Source organism: Nannobrachium achirus (genome assembly GCF_963921795.1).
Source record: "Nannobrachium achirus genome assembly, chromosome: 9".
Lineage (NCBI taxonomy): Eukaryota > Metazoa > Chordata > Actinopteri > Myctophiformes > Myctophidae > Nannobrachium > Nannobrachium achirus.
The window spans coordinates 2,637,730-2,652,427 of NC_137818.1; the positions used below are offsets into that span (position 1 = coordinate 2,637,730).

A 14,698-nucleotide genomic window follows, 5' to 3' on the forward strand; every position below is an offset into this window, starting at 1 on the left:
TGTAGAGCCTGTTGTGTTAATTAAAGACCAGACCATTGTGGTGGTGTCCATCTTGTAGACGTCATTATAGTATCTATTCACAGTGTTGCATCCTCCATGGATGAACATGACCTTAACCAAGACACAGGCTGAGTGGCCCCTCCTCGCCACTGGAACATTGCCAGAAATGTTGGGTTTGGACCATGTGTGGGTGTCGGCATCAAATGCATAAAGCGTGTTGCATTCACGCCCATCGATGGTTGCCCTGTTGGCCGCGACAGACTCACTTAACTTTAAATCCACCAGTCCTCCGAAGATGAACACGGTATCGTCTATCAGCACAGCTGAGTGGCACATGCGGTTGGAGGGAACCTCGAGGGGAGGTTTTCTTCTTCCAGCGGTCACGAGAGGCAGCTTCCTCCAGCGCAGAGACACTGTGTTGAAGACGTGCACTTCAATCAGAGCCCTCTTGGTGGCGCTGAAGCATCCTCCAAAGGAGTACACCTTGTTCCCCACCGCCACAGAGGCAGAGAAATGTCTCTGTGGTCCTCCTTCCAGCTTCAGAGTGCAGCAGAACATGTCTGGACGGGAGAGGAACACCACAACGGATAGCCAGTAATGATTCAGTAGAGGAACACCACAACGGATAAACAGTAATGATTCAGTAGAGGAACACCACAACGGATAGCCAGTAATGATTCAGTAGAGGAACACCACAACGGATAGCCAGTAATGATTCAGGAGAGGAACACCACAACGGATAGCCAGTAATGATTCAGACTCGATCTCTTAAAGAGTGAAGTCATATTGCGAGTGCTATACTTATACAGTATCTGGTACAGCGGCGCAAATGTCACGCAAATGACTCCATATTTGGGCAGGACTGACATAGACCAAGGTTGGGATTGGGCATGGGATCTGGTTGCTATAGCCTAAAGCATATCAAACTGGAGGTCCCTGAAATTAAAATGGTTGAGAATCACTGCTAGAGCTGTAAAAGCCAGGGACCCTGGCATATCTTTTCAAATGGGGGTCCGCTGTCTAATAAGTGTCAACTTGTGGGTCCCTGACATGAAAAGGTTTGAGCACCACTGGCGTAGTGTCCTCCTGACGTTAGGAATTTAAGCTGCCCGTTTCTACAACCGCAACGCGAAGCGGGACTACGGCTGCTATGACGTAATCGCCGTAGCGGTCAAAATCGTTAAGCAAACGAGGAAACAGCCGTCAGCGACGGCGGCAGGTTGATCTATCGAGCGCTGATCATTCTCCGGTTACCGTTGTCCCAAAGCTTAAAGTAGCTGTTGTCCTGCCGTTGCTTGCTACAGCGATCGCGTCATAGCAGCCGTACTCCGCCTGGCGTTGCCACCCTGAAAATCGTGGAGCTTAAAGTCCCTGTTGTCGTCTTCCACAGGAACTGTAAGCCCAGGAGCAGGCCTTCCTTCAGACAGATCCTCCTGCATCTGGACATCGCCTCAGCAGACCTCCTCTCCACCCCCCAGGAGACCTACTTCAAGTCCCAGGTAGGTACAGTACAGGAGACCTACTTCAAGTCCCAGGTACGTACAGCCACGCCACTGTGGCTTACAACTTCAATACTGTCGCTGTCGGGCAGAAACCTCCAGGGACGTGCTGGGCCCCTGATTCAGCCCGGGAAAAAGAGTTGGAGAGGCCCTCATTGCGCGCTATAGCGAGAGATCTCTCTCTATAGCGCTGCTGCTACTCAAAGATTTGCCATTTCAGTGACAAGCCAGTGGGCCAATTACTGTACATGAGTTATATTTCGTCGTTGTCGGGTGGAAACCTTGAATGTCCAAAACCGTTTGTTTTGTATTCATCATTTTGAAAATGAACTAAACTAGTGAAAACAGCCGATCTACAAGCACACAACGCCTCGCACCGTGAGGCGTTGTGTGCTTGTAGATCTGCTGTTTTCACTACTTTTGTGCAACGGCCTTGTATGATGAAGCAGGGCTTTGCTTTGCGAAAAAATGTATACATTTGAAACTTGGATATACAAGGTTTCTGCCCGACAGTGACGATTTACTTTGCTGGCCGCCCAGCCCCCAAAATGGAACGAAGGCCGACATTTTATTTTAAATGTTTTCCTAATGGCCGGCCTGGACCGGCCGGGAATGAACCGGCCGTTCGGGAGTTGTCCCGCTTTTCCCAATGGCCAGCACGTCCCTGGACACCTCTTATCTCTGTGTGGAGTTTGCATTTTCTCCCCCTGGTCAGCCTGATGGAGGGGAAAGGAACTGGTGTACTGGTGAACTGTAGTGTACTTTGAAGCGCTATAAAATCCCATTCATTATTGTTATTATTTTAAACGTTGTTCCCCTTGCAGGCGGAGTGGCGCGAGGAGGTGAAGCAGCACTTTGAGAAGATCAAGTCAGAAGGAACGTGTCTCCACCGTCTGGACGAGGAGCTGATCAACCGCCGCAGGGAGGAGCTCAGGTCTGGGTTCTCTCTGTGCAGGCTTTACCCTGGGTTTTACACAAGAGGCGTAGCACTTTAGATAGATAGATAGATAGATACCTTTATTATCCCACGGGGGAAATTCAGTTGCCCAGAGGCAGCACAGCAGTTTAAGGTTACAAGTTACAAAGAACCAGTGAGAGAGAGAGAAAACCAGGTGCTCTTCGGAGAATATGAATAGTAAAAACAAGTCAAAATGGTGCTCTTGGATCGACAGGATCAATTCATCAAAAAGAAAAAAGTGATCCAGGCACTCAGAGGTTAAAAAGGGAGGAACAACCTTTATTTAATTATTCTAAAAAGCCGACATGTTTCGACCAGAAGCTGGTCATCATCAGGGCATACTGAAGAGATACAAGCTGGTCATCATCAGGGCATACTGAAGAGATACAAGCTGGTCATCATCAGGGCATACTGAAGAGATACAAGCTGGTCATCATCAGGGCATACTGAAGAAATACAAGCAAGCACACTCAATATATAAACTGGGACTGGGCAATCAACAAGAGTCAATTGAGGTGGGGCCTGATTGTATAATTACACAGGAATGCATAACAATCAACACACCTGTGTGTCAGACCCAGATATATCACTGCATCATTTGAGCAGTATAGAGTACAAATATAAGGCATCAAGTTACATATATCAACCACAAAGTATAGCAATAAACAATAACAATCAAAAAGAAAAATATGTATTACAAATAAAGAGAAAAATATAAAGAAACACAGAAAATCACAAAGAAAAGATCCAGTCACAAAAAACACATGAAATCAATGTCCTCATTGAGCCCAGGGGGAGTGAGAGCATCCAAGGAGTGAATCCAGAAAGATTCTCTCTGGTTCAGCTTCCTTAGGCGATCACCCCCTCTTGTAAGTGGTTTTATATGTTCAATGCCTGTAATACGTAAGAGAGTATCATTATTGTTGTGGCATTGATTAAAGTGTTTGGCTATGGGGTAGTTAAAATTATTGGTGCGAATGGCATATTTATGTTCAGCCAGACGATCACGGAGGCGGCGCTTAGTCCTGCCCACATAAAACACTTTTGGGCATGTACAGGTAAGGCGATAAATAACATGAGTGGTGTTGCAATTAATAAAGTCGTTAATTTTATGTGTTGTGTTTTTACAAAGAACCAGTGTTGGGTGTAACGGCGCTATAACTAACGACGTTACGTAGCGCCGTTAGGTTTGGTGGTAGCGGAGTAACTTAACAAGTTACTTCTTCAATTTAGTAGGATCGTTACCTGTTACATTTCCCAAAAAATAGCGGCGTTAATTAGGTATTTAAGACCTATAATTCCCTGTTTTTTCTGTTGCCACAAAGGAAAAATAAATCCATCTGACACATTTGCGCTGTTTCCTGAATGAGCTCTTCTCTCTCTGTCATAGAAGGAGCCTGAAGAGGCATGCATGCACGCATCATGGCCCGCATTTTTACACGGAAAAATGTGACCAACCAGAAATGTGTTGCCAGCCTGTGGTGGTTGCGTAGTCATTCTACAGTTTACGACAGGCTACGAAATTTGGTGTAACTTGGGGTTACTTGTGGTCATCTGACTATTAGCGAGTCAAGAAGAACTTTTTGCGTGTCTTGTTTACTTTAATTTACATGGCAGGGCTTGAGTAAGGCTGTGGAAGGATTCACACTATTTTTGGATTTACTTGGTGAAAGGAATAAAGGATAGATCAACGTCATTACATTATCCACGTTGAAGCTGCACACAGACAGCCACACTAGTTAGGTAAAGTTAGCCGAAAGTTAAACCAATCTGGGAACTAAATCAAAATCAATATCTTTCTTCACAAATGTGTTCATAAAGGTGTCAACTATCACCTCTGAACTTTCTCAATCACAACTCCCTTCGGAAACTTTGTGGGAGCCAATCAAAGTTGGGGATATCCCGAGGGCCTGGGATTAAAGGGGGAAAAAAAAAAAATTGCCAATATGAGCGTATGAGGTGTGTAATTAGGGTATTTTAGGGCTGCTGAATCCATTCCAACCATTAGTTTTCAGTAAAAATTACTCCTTGGCCATAAAATAGGTCACGAGACATTTAATATTGGCAATAAAAAAATGGTTGGAGTAGGGTTTGAATTCATGAAAACTATTCAAGATCAGGCGGGTAAGCGCACATCATGACACACAGGATAACATGATACAATCTGACAAGGAACACTCAAAAGGGTTTAAAACATAGGGACTAACAGGACACAGGTGAACTCGAATGACATGATTGGCTAAGCCTTAGCCAATTAGGCCTATTTTATGGCCAAGGAGTCATTTAAACTGAAAACTAATGGTTGGAATGGATTCAGCAGCCCAAACATACCCTAATTACACACCTCATACGCTCATATTGGCATTTTCATTTTATTTTATACCCTTTAATCCCAGGCCCAGGTATCCCGATACCCCCAACTTTGATTGGCTCCCACAAAGTTTCCGAAGGGAGTTGTGATTGAGAAAGTTCAGAGGTGATAGTTGACACCTTTATGAACACATTTGTGAAGAAAGATATTGATTTTGATTTAGTTCCCAGATTGGTCTAACTTTCGGCTAACTTTACCTAACTACACACACAGCTGACAGCCACAACAATCCGGTTGCACTCTTTTTTATGTTTACCAAACTTTCTCACAGTGGGTTTTAATGGTCGGTAACGGTAACGGGTAGCTCGTTAAGTTACAATTGTCATTGGGTAGCGGAGTAACGTAACAGATTAGTTTTTCAAGTCAGTAACTAAAGTAAACTAACAAGTTACTTCAAAATGTAACGATACCCAACACTGCAAAGAAGTAGGAAAAAGAAAAAGAGTACTGTAGTCCAAAGAGCAAGCACAAAAAAAGAAGAATATAAACATAAAGTGACCACGAAACATTCAACGCTCATAAGTGACACGTCACACAGACACACACAAAAAAAAAGCTATACTCAACTTAACAGACAGTGCCAAACAAAAAGGTGCACATAACAGTCAATGCTAGTCAATGCAACACAAGTATCACACCGCCATATCAACACAGCAATAGTACTCAGTTAGTAGTAGTAGTACTGTAGGTAGTGTTGACTTTGTTGACTAAAACTACAGTATGACAAAAAAAAATTTTAGCCTCGTATAGTCAGACACTATCACACTGTGTGGCTCTGCTGACAGTGTGAGGGCACATTTTCTTTGCAATGGCAGATTCTACTGATGAAAACTAAATAAAAACGGAACAAAAACTAAGCTATGATGACTAAAACGAACTTTGTCCACAAATAAAAACTAGGCTAAAATGTTAGGGAGGGAGAAGAGATCCAGTAGAACTAAGAGACAAGTCATTTTATGTTTGGTTGCGGCTGGGATGTTACGTTCTGAAAATAGCAGATCTAGAAGCTCACAATGCGTCGCAGCGTGATGCGCTGTGAGCAAGCATGTGTAAAATCACCATCAAGGCCCGCCATTTTTTTTTTTTTTTTGACAAAATCAACTGTAGATTTAGTCGACTAAAACTAGATGAAACTAAAACATTTCAGATGACTAAAATATGACTAAAACGGAATGGAATTCTATTTAAAAGACTATGACTAAAACTAAAGTTTGCTGTCAAAATCAACATTAGTTGTAGGTGAGGCACGCTGCGGAGCGGGAGGCTTTCTGAGTTCTGACCCTCTTGGCCGTTGTAAAATAATTCCAATTTCCCTATAATAATGTCTACAATAAAGTAGTCCCAGTGACTGCCTGCACAGACCAGGCAGGTTGCTGTGCAAACAAGGCACCGGGGGGGAAGCGTATCGAGCGGCTTTGGTCACCGCTAGTGTGAGCGCAGCAGAACTCTGACTTCTGTTACATTAAAGGGGGCGGGACACCGGCCGAAATTTAACATTATGATACAGTAGGTCACGTGGTCTTTCTTCAAACGGTATGAAAAGGAGGCAGGGCCGTATCAGTTATTAGTGAATGTATACTTCGTCCGTCGTGCGGTGCCGCGCACAACGTGATGTGTTGTTAGCTGGTAGCGCCGCACCGCACGGCTATTTTCAAGAGCTATTGTGTGTGTGTACACACACACACACGCGCACACACACACACACACACACACACACACACACACACACACACACACACACACACACACACACACACACACACACACACACACACACACACACACACACACACACAGGCTACCACAGACTTCAGTCCTCCGGAGCTCCATACTCGCCTCCGGCTAAGCACTGGAGCACTTTTTAGCAGAGATGGCTGCTAAAAAGTGGTCTGTGCTGCGGAGGATCGAGGAGAACGTTGGACCCTGGTTCTAATCTCTGACACCTTTTTGTTAGAAGACTTGTACCCTGTACGCGGTTAGGGGGGATTCTATAGCAGATTATATAACATTTTTACCCCTAGAAATTCGTTTTATGAATTGTCGCATTTTCTCCTCGCACAGTTCTGTTGGGGTTGTTTCACTAGATAATACTCAGCGCTCAACTCCGCCCCCTCCCATCATATTACCCAATCAAATTAATTTAATTCAGTTACTGTACAGAAAGTACTACTTTCAGTACAGTAACTACAATAAATTAATTTGATTGGGTAATTTAACATGGGGGTACATGACATCATTAAAAAAATTGGCTAATTTGATAGCCATAATTAGCTGTTTTGGCCGTGTCACGCCCACTTTAAGGATAATAACAACAATGCCACAGCAGACACAATAATAAGTGCACCGTGCGTCCTTCCCTGCTCCGTTTATGGAGGCCTTTTCATGTTGTCCCTCCTTTATCCTCGAACAGAAAAGAAGTGCCTCCAGTGGCTTTTCTGTTGTACTGAGAGTATTGAGGGTCCCTCACACACAGACAACATGTCATTAGTAACAGGGGGGTCGCACCACATTCTGGGCCCTGGGTCTACAAGGATTCACTGCAGGACTCCCGCACAATTATTTTGTAGATATACAAGATATACATAATTATGTAGATATGCCATTTTTTAAAAATCTAGAAAATCTTGAAATGAATATTTCAAATTCTTCTATGGTTTTTTGAAAAGCTTATGTTTCTATGTCAGTGGTGCTCAAACCTTTTCATGTGAAGGACCCCCAAAATGATATGGATTTGACCACGGACCCCCGTCTCAAAATATTTAGTTCCGGGTACCCCCCAAATGTTTGCTTAAAAAATACATATATTCAAAGATTTGCTGACATTTTCACGACTTTTCAAAAATAGCAGCTCTACAAGCTCGCAGCGTGGCACCGAGTGCCGCGCTCTGAGCTTGTATATCTGCTATTTTTCAATAGCTAAAGTATAAAATAATGAACCTGAATGAAACCACCTTGGGCCCTAGTAACTCAGTCCCACTCCCCACCCCCCCTGTGACGCCCCTGATGAGTAACCTTCTCCCCCTGCCTTCCTTCCCTCCAGGCATGCTCTGGACATCCGTGAGCACTACGAGCGCAAGCTGGAGCGGGCCAACAACCTGTACATGGAGCTGAACGCCGTCATGTTGCAGCTGGAGCTCAAAGAGAAGGAGCTGCAGAGGTAGGCTGGCCTTCTGAAGCCACTGTAACATCTATGCTGATTAAATTTAGGCCTAGAATTATTGAATGCTTTAGCTATTGAAAAATAGCAGATATAAAAGCTCACAGCGCGGCACCGAGTGCCGCGCTGTGAGCTTGTAGATCTGCTATTTTTGAAAAACCGTGATATATATATTATAGGTGTCAAAATGAACTGCGGTAATTAATTTTTGGGATTAATTGCGCTAAAATATTTAACGCAAATAACGCATGTGCAGCATAACCGGCCCATTCACTGCAGCCGAGAACACAGCCTGCCCTGCAACGCATCCTGCTCCCCCTTCCCCCCTCCACACACACACTCTCAGTCACTGAGCAGTCAGCAGAGAGGGGAAGACGATAGCTGCCAGAAAAAAGTTTGGAAACCATTCGCTGCCACTGGATTAATAACTGATCATCAATACATCTCAAATAGGGATCTACTACTACCTTTGGATGTTCAATTGGAGAGGACAACAGCAACACATTGAAATCCACGTTTTTAGGCTCCAACTGCTTGTATTAGATCCAGAGAAATGGTTGATGCGATGCGCGATCATTTGTCCTCAACACTGCGCATATTTGTCAGCTATCCTAGGCTGTGTAACATTATCTTAACGAGGCTCGTTGACCCTGATTTGACTGGGCATAGGCAATAGGCAAACAGCACAGTCTGGCTTGTGCTGCGTGTGTCAACTGAATGCATTAACTGTAGCCCAGATATCAAGTAATCATGATCTCCCCCTCATGCTAAAATTACTTTTAAGTTCCACTTCTCCCCAAAATGTATTTTCCATCATGAATGACAAGCCTATACTATTGTTGCATTTAGGCTCTTGATTCAACTATAAGCCTGTGTTTTATTGCTACACAATAATGGTAAATAAGGTAGCTTACTCTAAAATAATCCATCCATCCATCTTCAACCGCTTATCCGGCATCGGGTCACTGGGGTAACAGTTCCAACTGAGATTTCTAGAGTTCCTTAATAATAATAATTAAAATAAACAATACTAATCTATCTATAAATGCGAGAAGTCTCTGTCTATCTGTCTGTCTGTGTGTCTGTGTGTCTGTAATCCGCGTATCTCGAGAACCGTTCGTCCCACCGGCTTCAGATTCGGCACGCGCGTTCCCCGCCGCGGCACGGAGTGCAGTGCCGGGTCTCGACCTGTTCCGGAGGAAATCGGCGAAAGCTCTGACTCATTGTGACATCACTTCATAAAAGGCTCTGACATCACGTACGCCACATGAGTTAACAAAAAATCTCTGTGAGTGTGTATGTATGTATGTAATCCGCGTATCTCGAGAACCGTTCGTCCCATGGGCACGCGCGTTCTCCATATATGGGCATAAAATGAATGCCCCCATATATGGGCATAAACTGGATTGCAGACAGACAGATACAGATATCTCCATATATGGACATAAATGGACAGAGGCAAACAGATGGTCAAAGATCTCCATATATGGGCATAAAATGGACGCAGACAGACAGATACAGATATCTCCATATATGGGCATAAATGGACACAGGCAAACAGATGTTCAAAACGGGTCCTATGACAACAGGTATAATGAGGTTTGCATTAAAGGGGGAACCGGCACTGTGTCTGCAACACAGTTGGAAGCACAGACAGATACTCCATATATGGGCATAAAATGGACGCAGATAGACAGATATCTCCATATATGGGCATAAAATGGACCCAGAACTATAACTGCAGTGATCTCCATATATGGACATAAAATGGACGCTGACAGACAGACAGACAGATACAGATATCTCCATATATGGGCATAAATGGACACAGGCAGACAGATGGTCAAAACGGGTCCTATGAAAACAGGTATAATGGGGTTTGCATTAAAGGGCGGGGCATTCATTCCCTATTTACATAGCATATATGGGCATAAAATGGACGCAGAATCACAAAGATCTCCATATACGGGCATAAAGGGACACAGACAGACGGATACACAGATCTCCATAAATGAGCATAAAATGGACGCAAGTGGCATATATGGGCATAAAATTTACGCAGAATCACAAAGATCTCCATATACGGGCATAAAGGGACACAGACAGACAGATACAGAGATCTCCATATGGGCATGAAATGGACGCAAATAGACAGACATCTCCATATATGGGCATAAAATGGACCCAGAACTATATCTGCAGTGATCTCCATATATGGACATAAAATGGACGCTGACAGACAGACAGACAGACAGATAACAGATATCTCCATATATGGGCATAAATGGACACAGGCAAACAGATGGTCAAAACGGGTCCTATGATAACAGGTATAATGGGGTTTGCATTAAAGGGCGGGGCATTCATTCCCTATTTACATCGTTCCCGAGTTGGCCAGGTCGCCGACTAGACGCTGGGCCGCCCGAAGGGCGGCCCAGCTTCTAGTAATTATAATTGGGACCGTCAGGTCGCAGTTACTATGAAAACCTCCACCACCTTTCTGTCCGTCAGTCTGTCTGTCACGTCACATCACACTTTTTTGCCCCTATCCATGTGAAATTTTCCACACACAATCCTTGTCTGCCAATCCACAACCTCCACTCTTCCAGAGACCCCCGCAGTTCCAGGGACCCCCGCCAATTTTTTGAAAACACATTTTTGGACACTGCTCCTACAGTTTTTGCCATAAAATCACACAAATCGCTACACAGTATGTCTACACTTATCTCATCGACATGGATCTGTCCCATATAGCGCCACCATCAGGTCGATTTTTTAACACATTTTTGGACCTAAAATCACGCTGCGACCTGACGGTGGCTTATCATACATACATACATACATACATACCTACAGTACATACTTTATACATGTATCCGCCTTATTCCACCTTTATCTTTCCATTTCCACAACAATATACTGACAGAAATGACATATTTTGGACATAGTTCGATTTGTGATTAATCATGATTAATTCATTTTTAAGCTGTGATTAATCTGATTAAAATTTTTAATCATTTGACAGCCCTAATATATATATATGTCACCGGATGATAGAGAAACAGGACGGTCGAGAAACGTAGCACTCGTCATGCAGCACGGGGCGGAGCGGAGCCGCTCGATTGTCCACGACATTGCAAGCGGCGCGCAGGCCAGCGGACCTTGGTCCTGCTCTTCGCCCCCGAGCACCGCAGGTGCGAGTGGCCGCGAAGAGCGGGCCAGGCCGGCCGCGCGAGTTACGAAGCCGTGGTGAATGCAATCGTTATATTTATGCCCAGGCCGTAAGGCCTGGGCAAGCCCACGATAAACGCCCTGTCCAAGTGACTACAATGGAGCTAATGGCTAAGCTAGGCTAGGCTAGGCTAGGCTAGGCTAGTAAATAAAGTCGCAAATAGAGTCGCACACGAGTGACGTCAGCGCCTTCACTAGTGAATGGCTGTTGTCGCCACCTGGTGGTGATTGGTGTGTGGTGAACGACAAAACAAGCGCTCTTACATAGAACGTCCTGCGTTACCCAAACATCCGGTAACATATATATATATATATATATTTTTTTTTCTCTTTTCTCTTTTTTTCTCTTCTTTCTCGTCTTTGAATATATAAGTGAACATTTGTAACTCAACTATTTGCTTCTGGGGGGTCCCTGATACAATATTTTGAGATGGGGGAGGGTCCCTGGAACAAAATATATTTTGAGATGGGGTCCGCGGCCAAATACATGTGGTTTTGGGGGTCCTTGGCATGAAACATTTTGAGAACCACTGACAGAAACAGTAAAAAAAAAAAAAAAAACCTTAGAAGGATTTAGAAGACACTTTGGGTCAAAATAATTTGCAAAAATGTTCAAGATTTTTCAAAAATAGCAGATCTACAAGCTCGCAGCGTGATCTTGTATATCTGCTATTTTTTTTGCATAAATATCTGCTATTTAAAGCATAAAATATTGCGTAATAATTAGAGATGTTACCGATCAATCGGCAATGGATCGGATCGGGCCGATCAAAGCGTGATCGGCGATAATCGGTGGTTTAGATCAAAAGGTAAATTCACCGATCCGATCCGATCGGTGCATCCGATCAACCAGCCGTTCAGTATAACGTGCAAGTTAAAATTTAAATTGGAGGATGAGTAAAAAAGAAGAAATGCTGGAGGATCGCCTCTCTCTCTCTCTCTCTCTGCCTGCCTCTCTGCCTGCTGTGCAGAAGAGCCTCGTTGCTCCTCTCTCTCTCTCTCACACACACACACACACACACACACACACTTAACTAGAGCGGAGACTCATCGTGGAGCGACAGATTCACTCTCTTTCTCTCTCGCTCACCATGGATAGATCTCAATTCTCAAATAGTCTACTAACCTTTCTTTGTATAATGCTTTTGCTGTTGTCACCTCGAACTGGATAATCTATAATCCATGGAGCTGTACTTTCTCTCTGAAAGCCTGGTAGGCGAGGTTAGAGCTGTACGGGTTGTTTGCTATTAGATTAGCTATTGATTAGCAATCGCTCGTGTATGTCTTCAACCTCAGGTTACAGACATTAAACTACTGTTACGTGCGAAACAGCTGTGGCTCGTAACGCTCGTTAAGTTCCAAAATGCGCATTTTTTACTTCATAGACAATCAGCTGAAATGAAAGCACCTGCTAAACTTTTCTGTCTTTGATGTAGCGTGTGTTCTGTGTTGTTAGTGCGTGCGTGTGTGCGTGCGCGTGTGTGTGTCCAAGTGAATGCTTTCTATGTTATCAAGTAGCCAGCTACTTCCCAGTATCTCCTCTTGAAACTGACTTCTACTTCACTCCAAAAGGACAGTTTTATTTTTCCATCCTGAATGGCACTAGGCGTAATATTATTATTTCATTTAGTCTACAGTAGCCTACATTGTGCATTAATGCAACTGAAAGTCAAAGTTCTAGGTATTACAGTTATATTGCCTTTGTTAAGGCCCAGTGGGAATGGGCCTTTAGGCTAATATTATTATTTCATTTAGTCTACAGTAGCCTACATTGTGCATTAATGCAACTGAAAGTCAAAGTTCTAGGTATTACAGTTATATTGCCTTTGTTAAGGCCCAGTGGGAATGGGCCTTTAGGCTAGATATATTTGTTATTTTTTCTTGAATTAATTAGTTAGCTTCAATTAACTTGAAGCAAAAATACTAAGGCTAATACAGCATTTTGTAGTTATCATGAGACTTGAGATTGTTATCGAGGTATTCAACATTATATTGAATATTGAAGGCTTTCCTAAAATACACAGACGGCTGCTCATGCAGAGAAACCTAAAGTTCAGATTAAAATATTTAGCAAATACTAAATTTGGGTCATTGTTAATCTTTAGCCTACATCAAGGCAAACTATGGTATGGAAATGAACACAACTATCACCAGCATGATAAGGCTATCACACTATACAAAGAAAAAGATGGTGCTACCTAATTTCTGGTGGTGCTAATGAAAAGGTAGGTGGCACCAGTGCTACCTATGAAAAAGTTAGTCTGGAGCCCTGTGCCCACTTGAGGCCATTTTGGGGTATTGATTTCCACAGTGCTGAAGGAATAATTAGTTACTGCTATGAAAAATACATAGTAATGCTGGTAAATAACTATAAGGCAAAAAGGGGCGGCATAGCTCAGGGGTAGAGAAACTGGTATTAGAGCACGAAGGGTATAAATCCCGAAGGGTTCCCAGTTCGAATCCGGGCTCCCCCTGAGTTAATGTCGAAGGGTCCTTGGGCAAGACTCTGAACCCCTAATTGCCTCCGGTGAGTAGGTTGGTGCCTTGCATGGCTTCCTCCGCCACTGGTGTATGAATGTGTGTGTGAATGGGTGAATGTAATGCACAATCTATGTAAAGCGCTTTGGATTAAAAGCGCTATATAAATGCACCATTTACCATTTACCATTTTATATAAATGAATTCATGAGTGAATTAATTAATTAAAGTTAAAACATTAACATTTTGAAAATATAAATAATATATAAATAATAACTTGATCGGATCGGTGATTGATCGGTATCGGGTGATCAAACTTTTGTGATCGGTGCTCGGTGATCGGTTCCAAAAAACCTGATCGGACCATCCCTAGTAATAATGTGTTCAGGCCTAAATGGGTTAAACCTAGCTCTGGTCCATAGCGTTAGTGGAGTTCTCCCTAACGCTATGTTCCTCTACCTCCCAAATCCTTGGCAAATCCATAAAGACCCGTCGTCTGGTCTGAAAATAACAAAAACAGTTTTGCCCCTCACCAAACCAAAGGTATCAGCGGACAGTTGAAAGCTTACTCTACTTAGTGGACACGTCACCACATGATTAAAATACATTTATAGGTTAAAATGAAAAATATTCCACCGGATGGAGACACTCTTCCTGGTTGAAGACTGTTTTTACAAAACAGTGCTTCTAACATAAATATTTGGGGCACACGCAGCCAAAGCAATGTCACGTTCAAGCCGAGAGAAGCACTTTGCTGCTGTTTCCAGAGTTGGTGAACAGAACCAAATGGACCCTTACAGATTTTGTAACTATGAGAGTTTACAAAAGGAATCAAATGGACCCTTTGCAGTTTTTGCCAGACCCAGGGGGTCGGCCTACATAAGGCTTTGTCTGTCGGTCGGTCTGTCGGTCCCTCTTTTCCTCCTCTGCCTGTCCCTCTTTTCCTCATGTGCCTGTCTGCTCATCTGCCCCTCCCTTCCCTTGCTGGGCTGATTGCCTTGAGT

The 14,698-nt window shown here is 43.5% G+C and overlaps 1 protein-coding gene across 1 annotated transcript in view; it reads left to right on the forward strand.

The window, feature by feature from the left end:
* map3k12 (mitogen-activated protein kinase kinase kinase 12) overlaps positions 1 to 14,698 on the forward strand; it is a gene marked incomplete at both ends in the record, with an annotated part of 46,877 nt that overhangs the window by 18,107 nt on the left and 14,072 nt on the right. Inside the window, 3 exons of the mRNA XM_080733934.1 lie at positions 1,391 to 1,499; positions 2,324 to 2,433; positions 7,869 to 7,985. Coding sequence (XP_080590060.1) covers positions 1,391 to 1,499; positions 2,324 to 2,433; positions 7,869 to 7,985 — 336 coding nt within the window. The remainder of the gene's footprint in view (positions 1 to 1,390; positions 1,500 to 2,323; positions 2,434 to 7,868; positions 7,986 to 14,698) is intronic.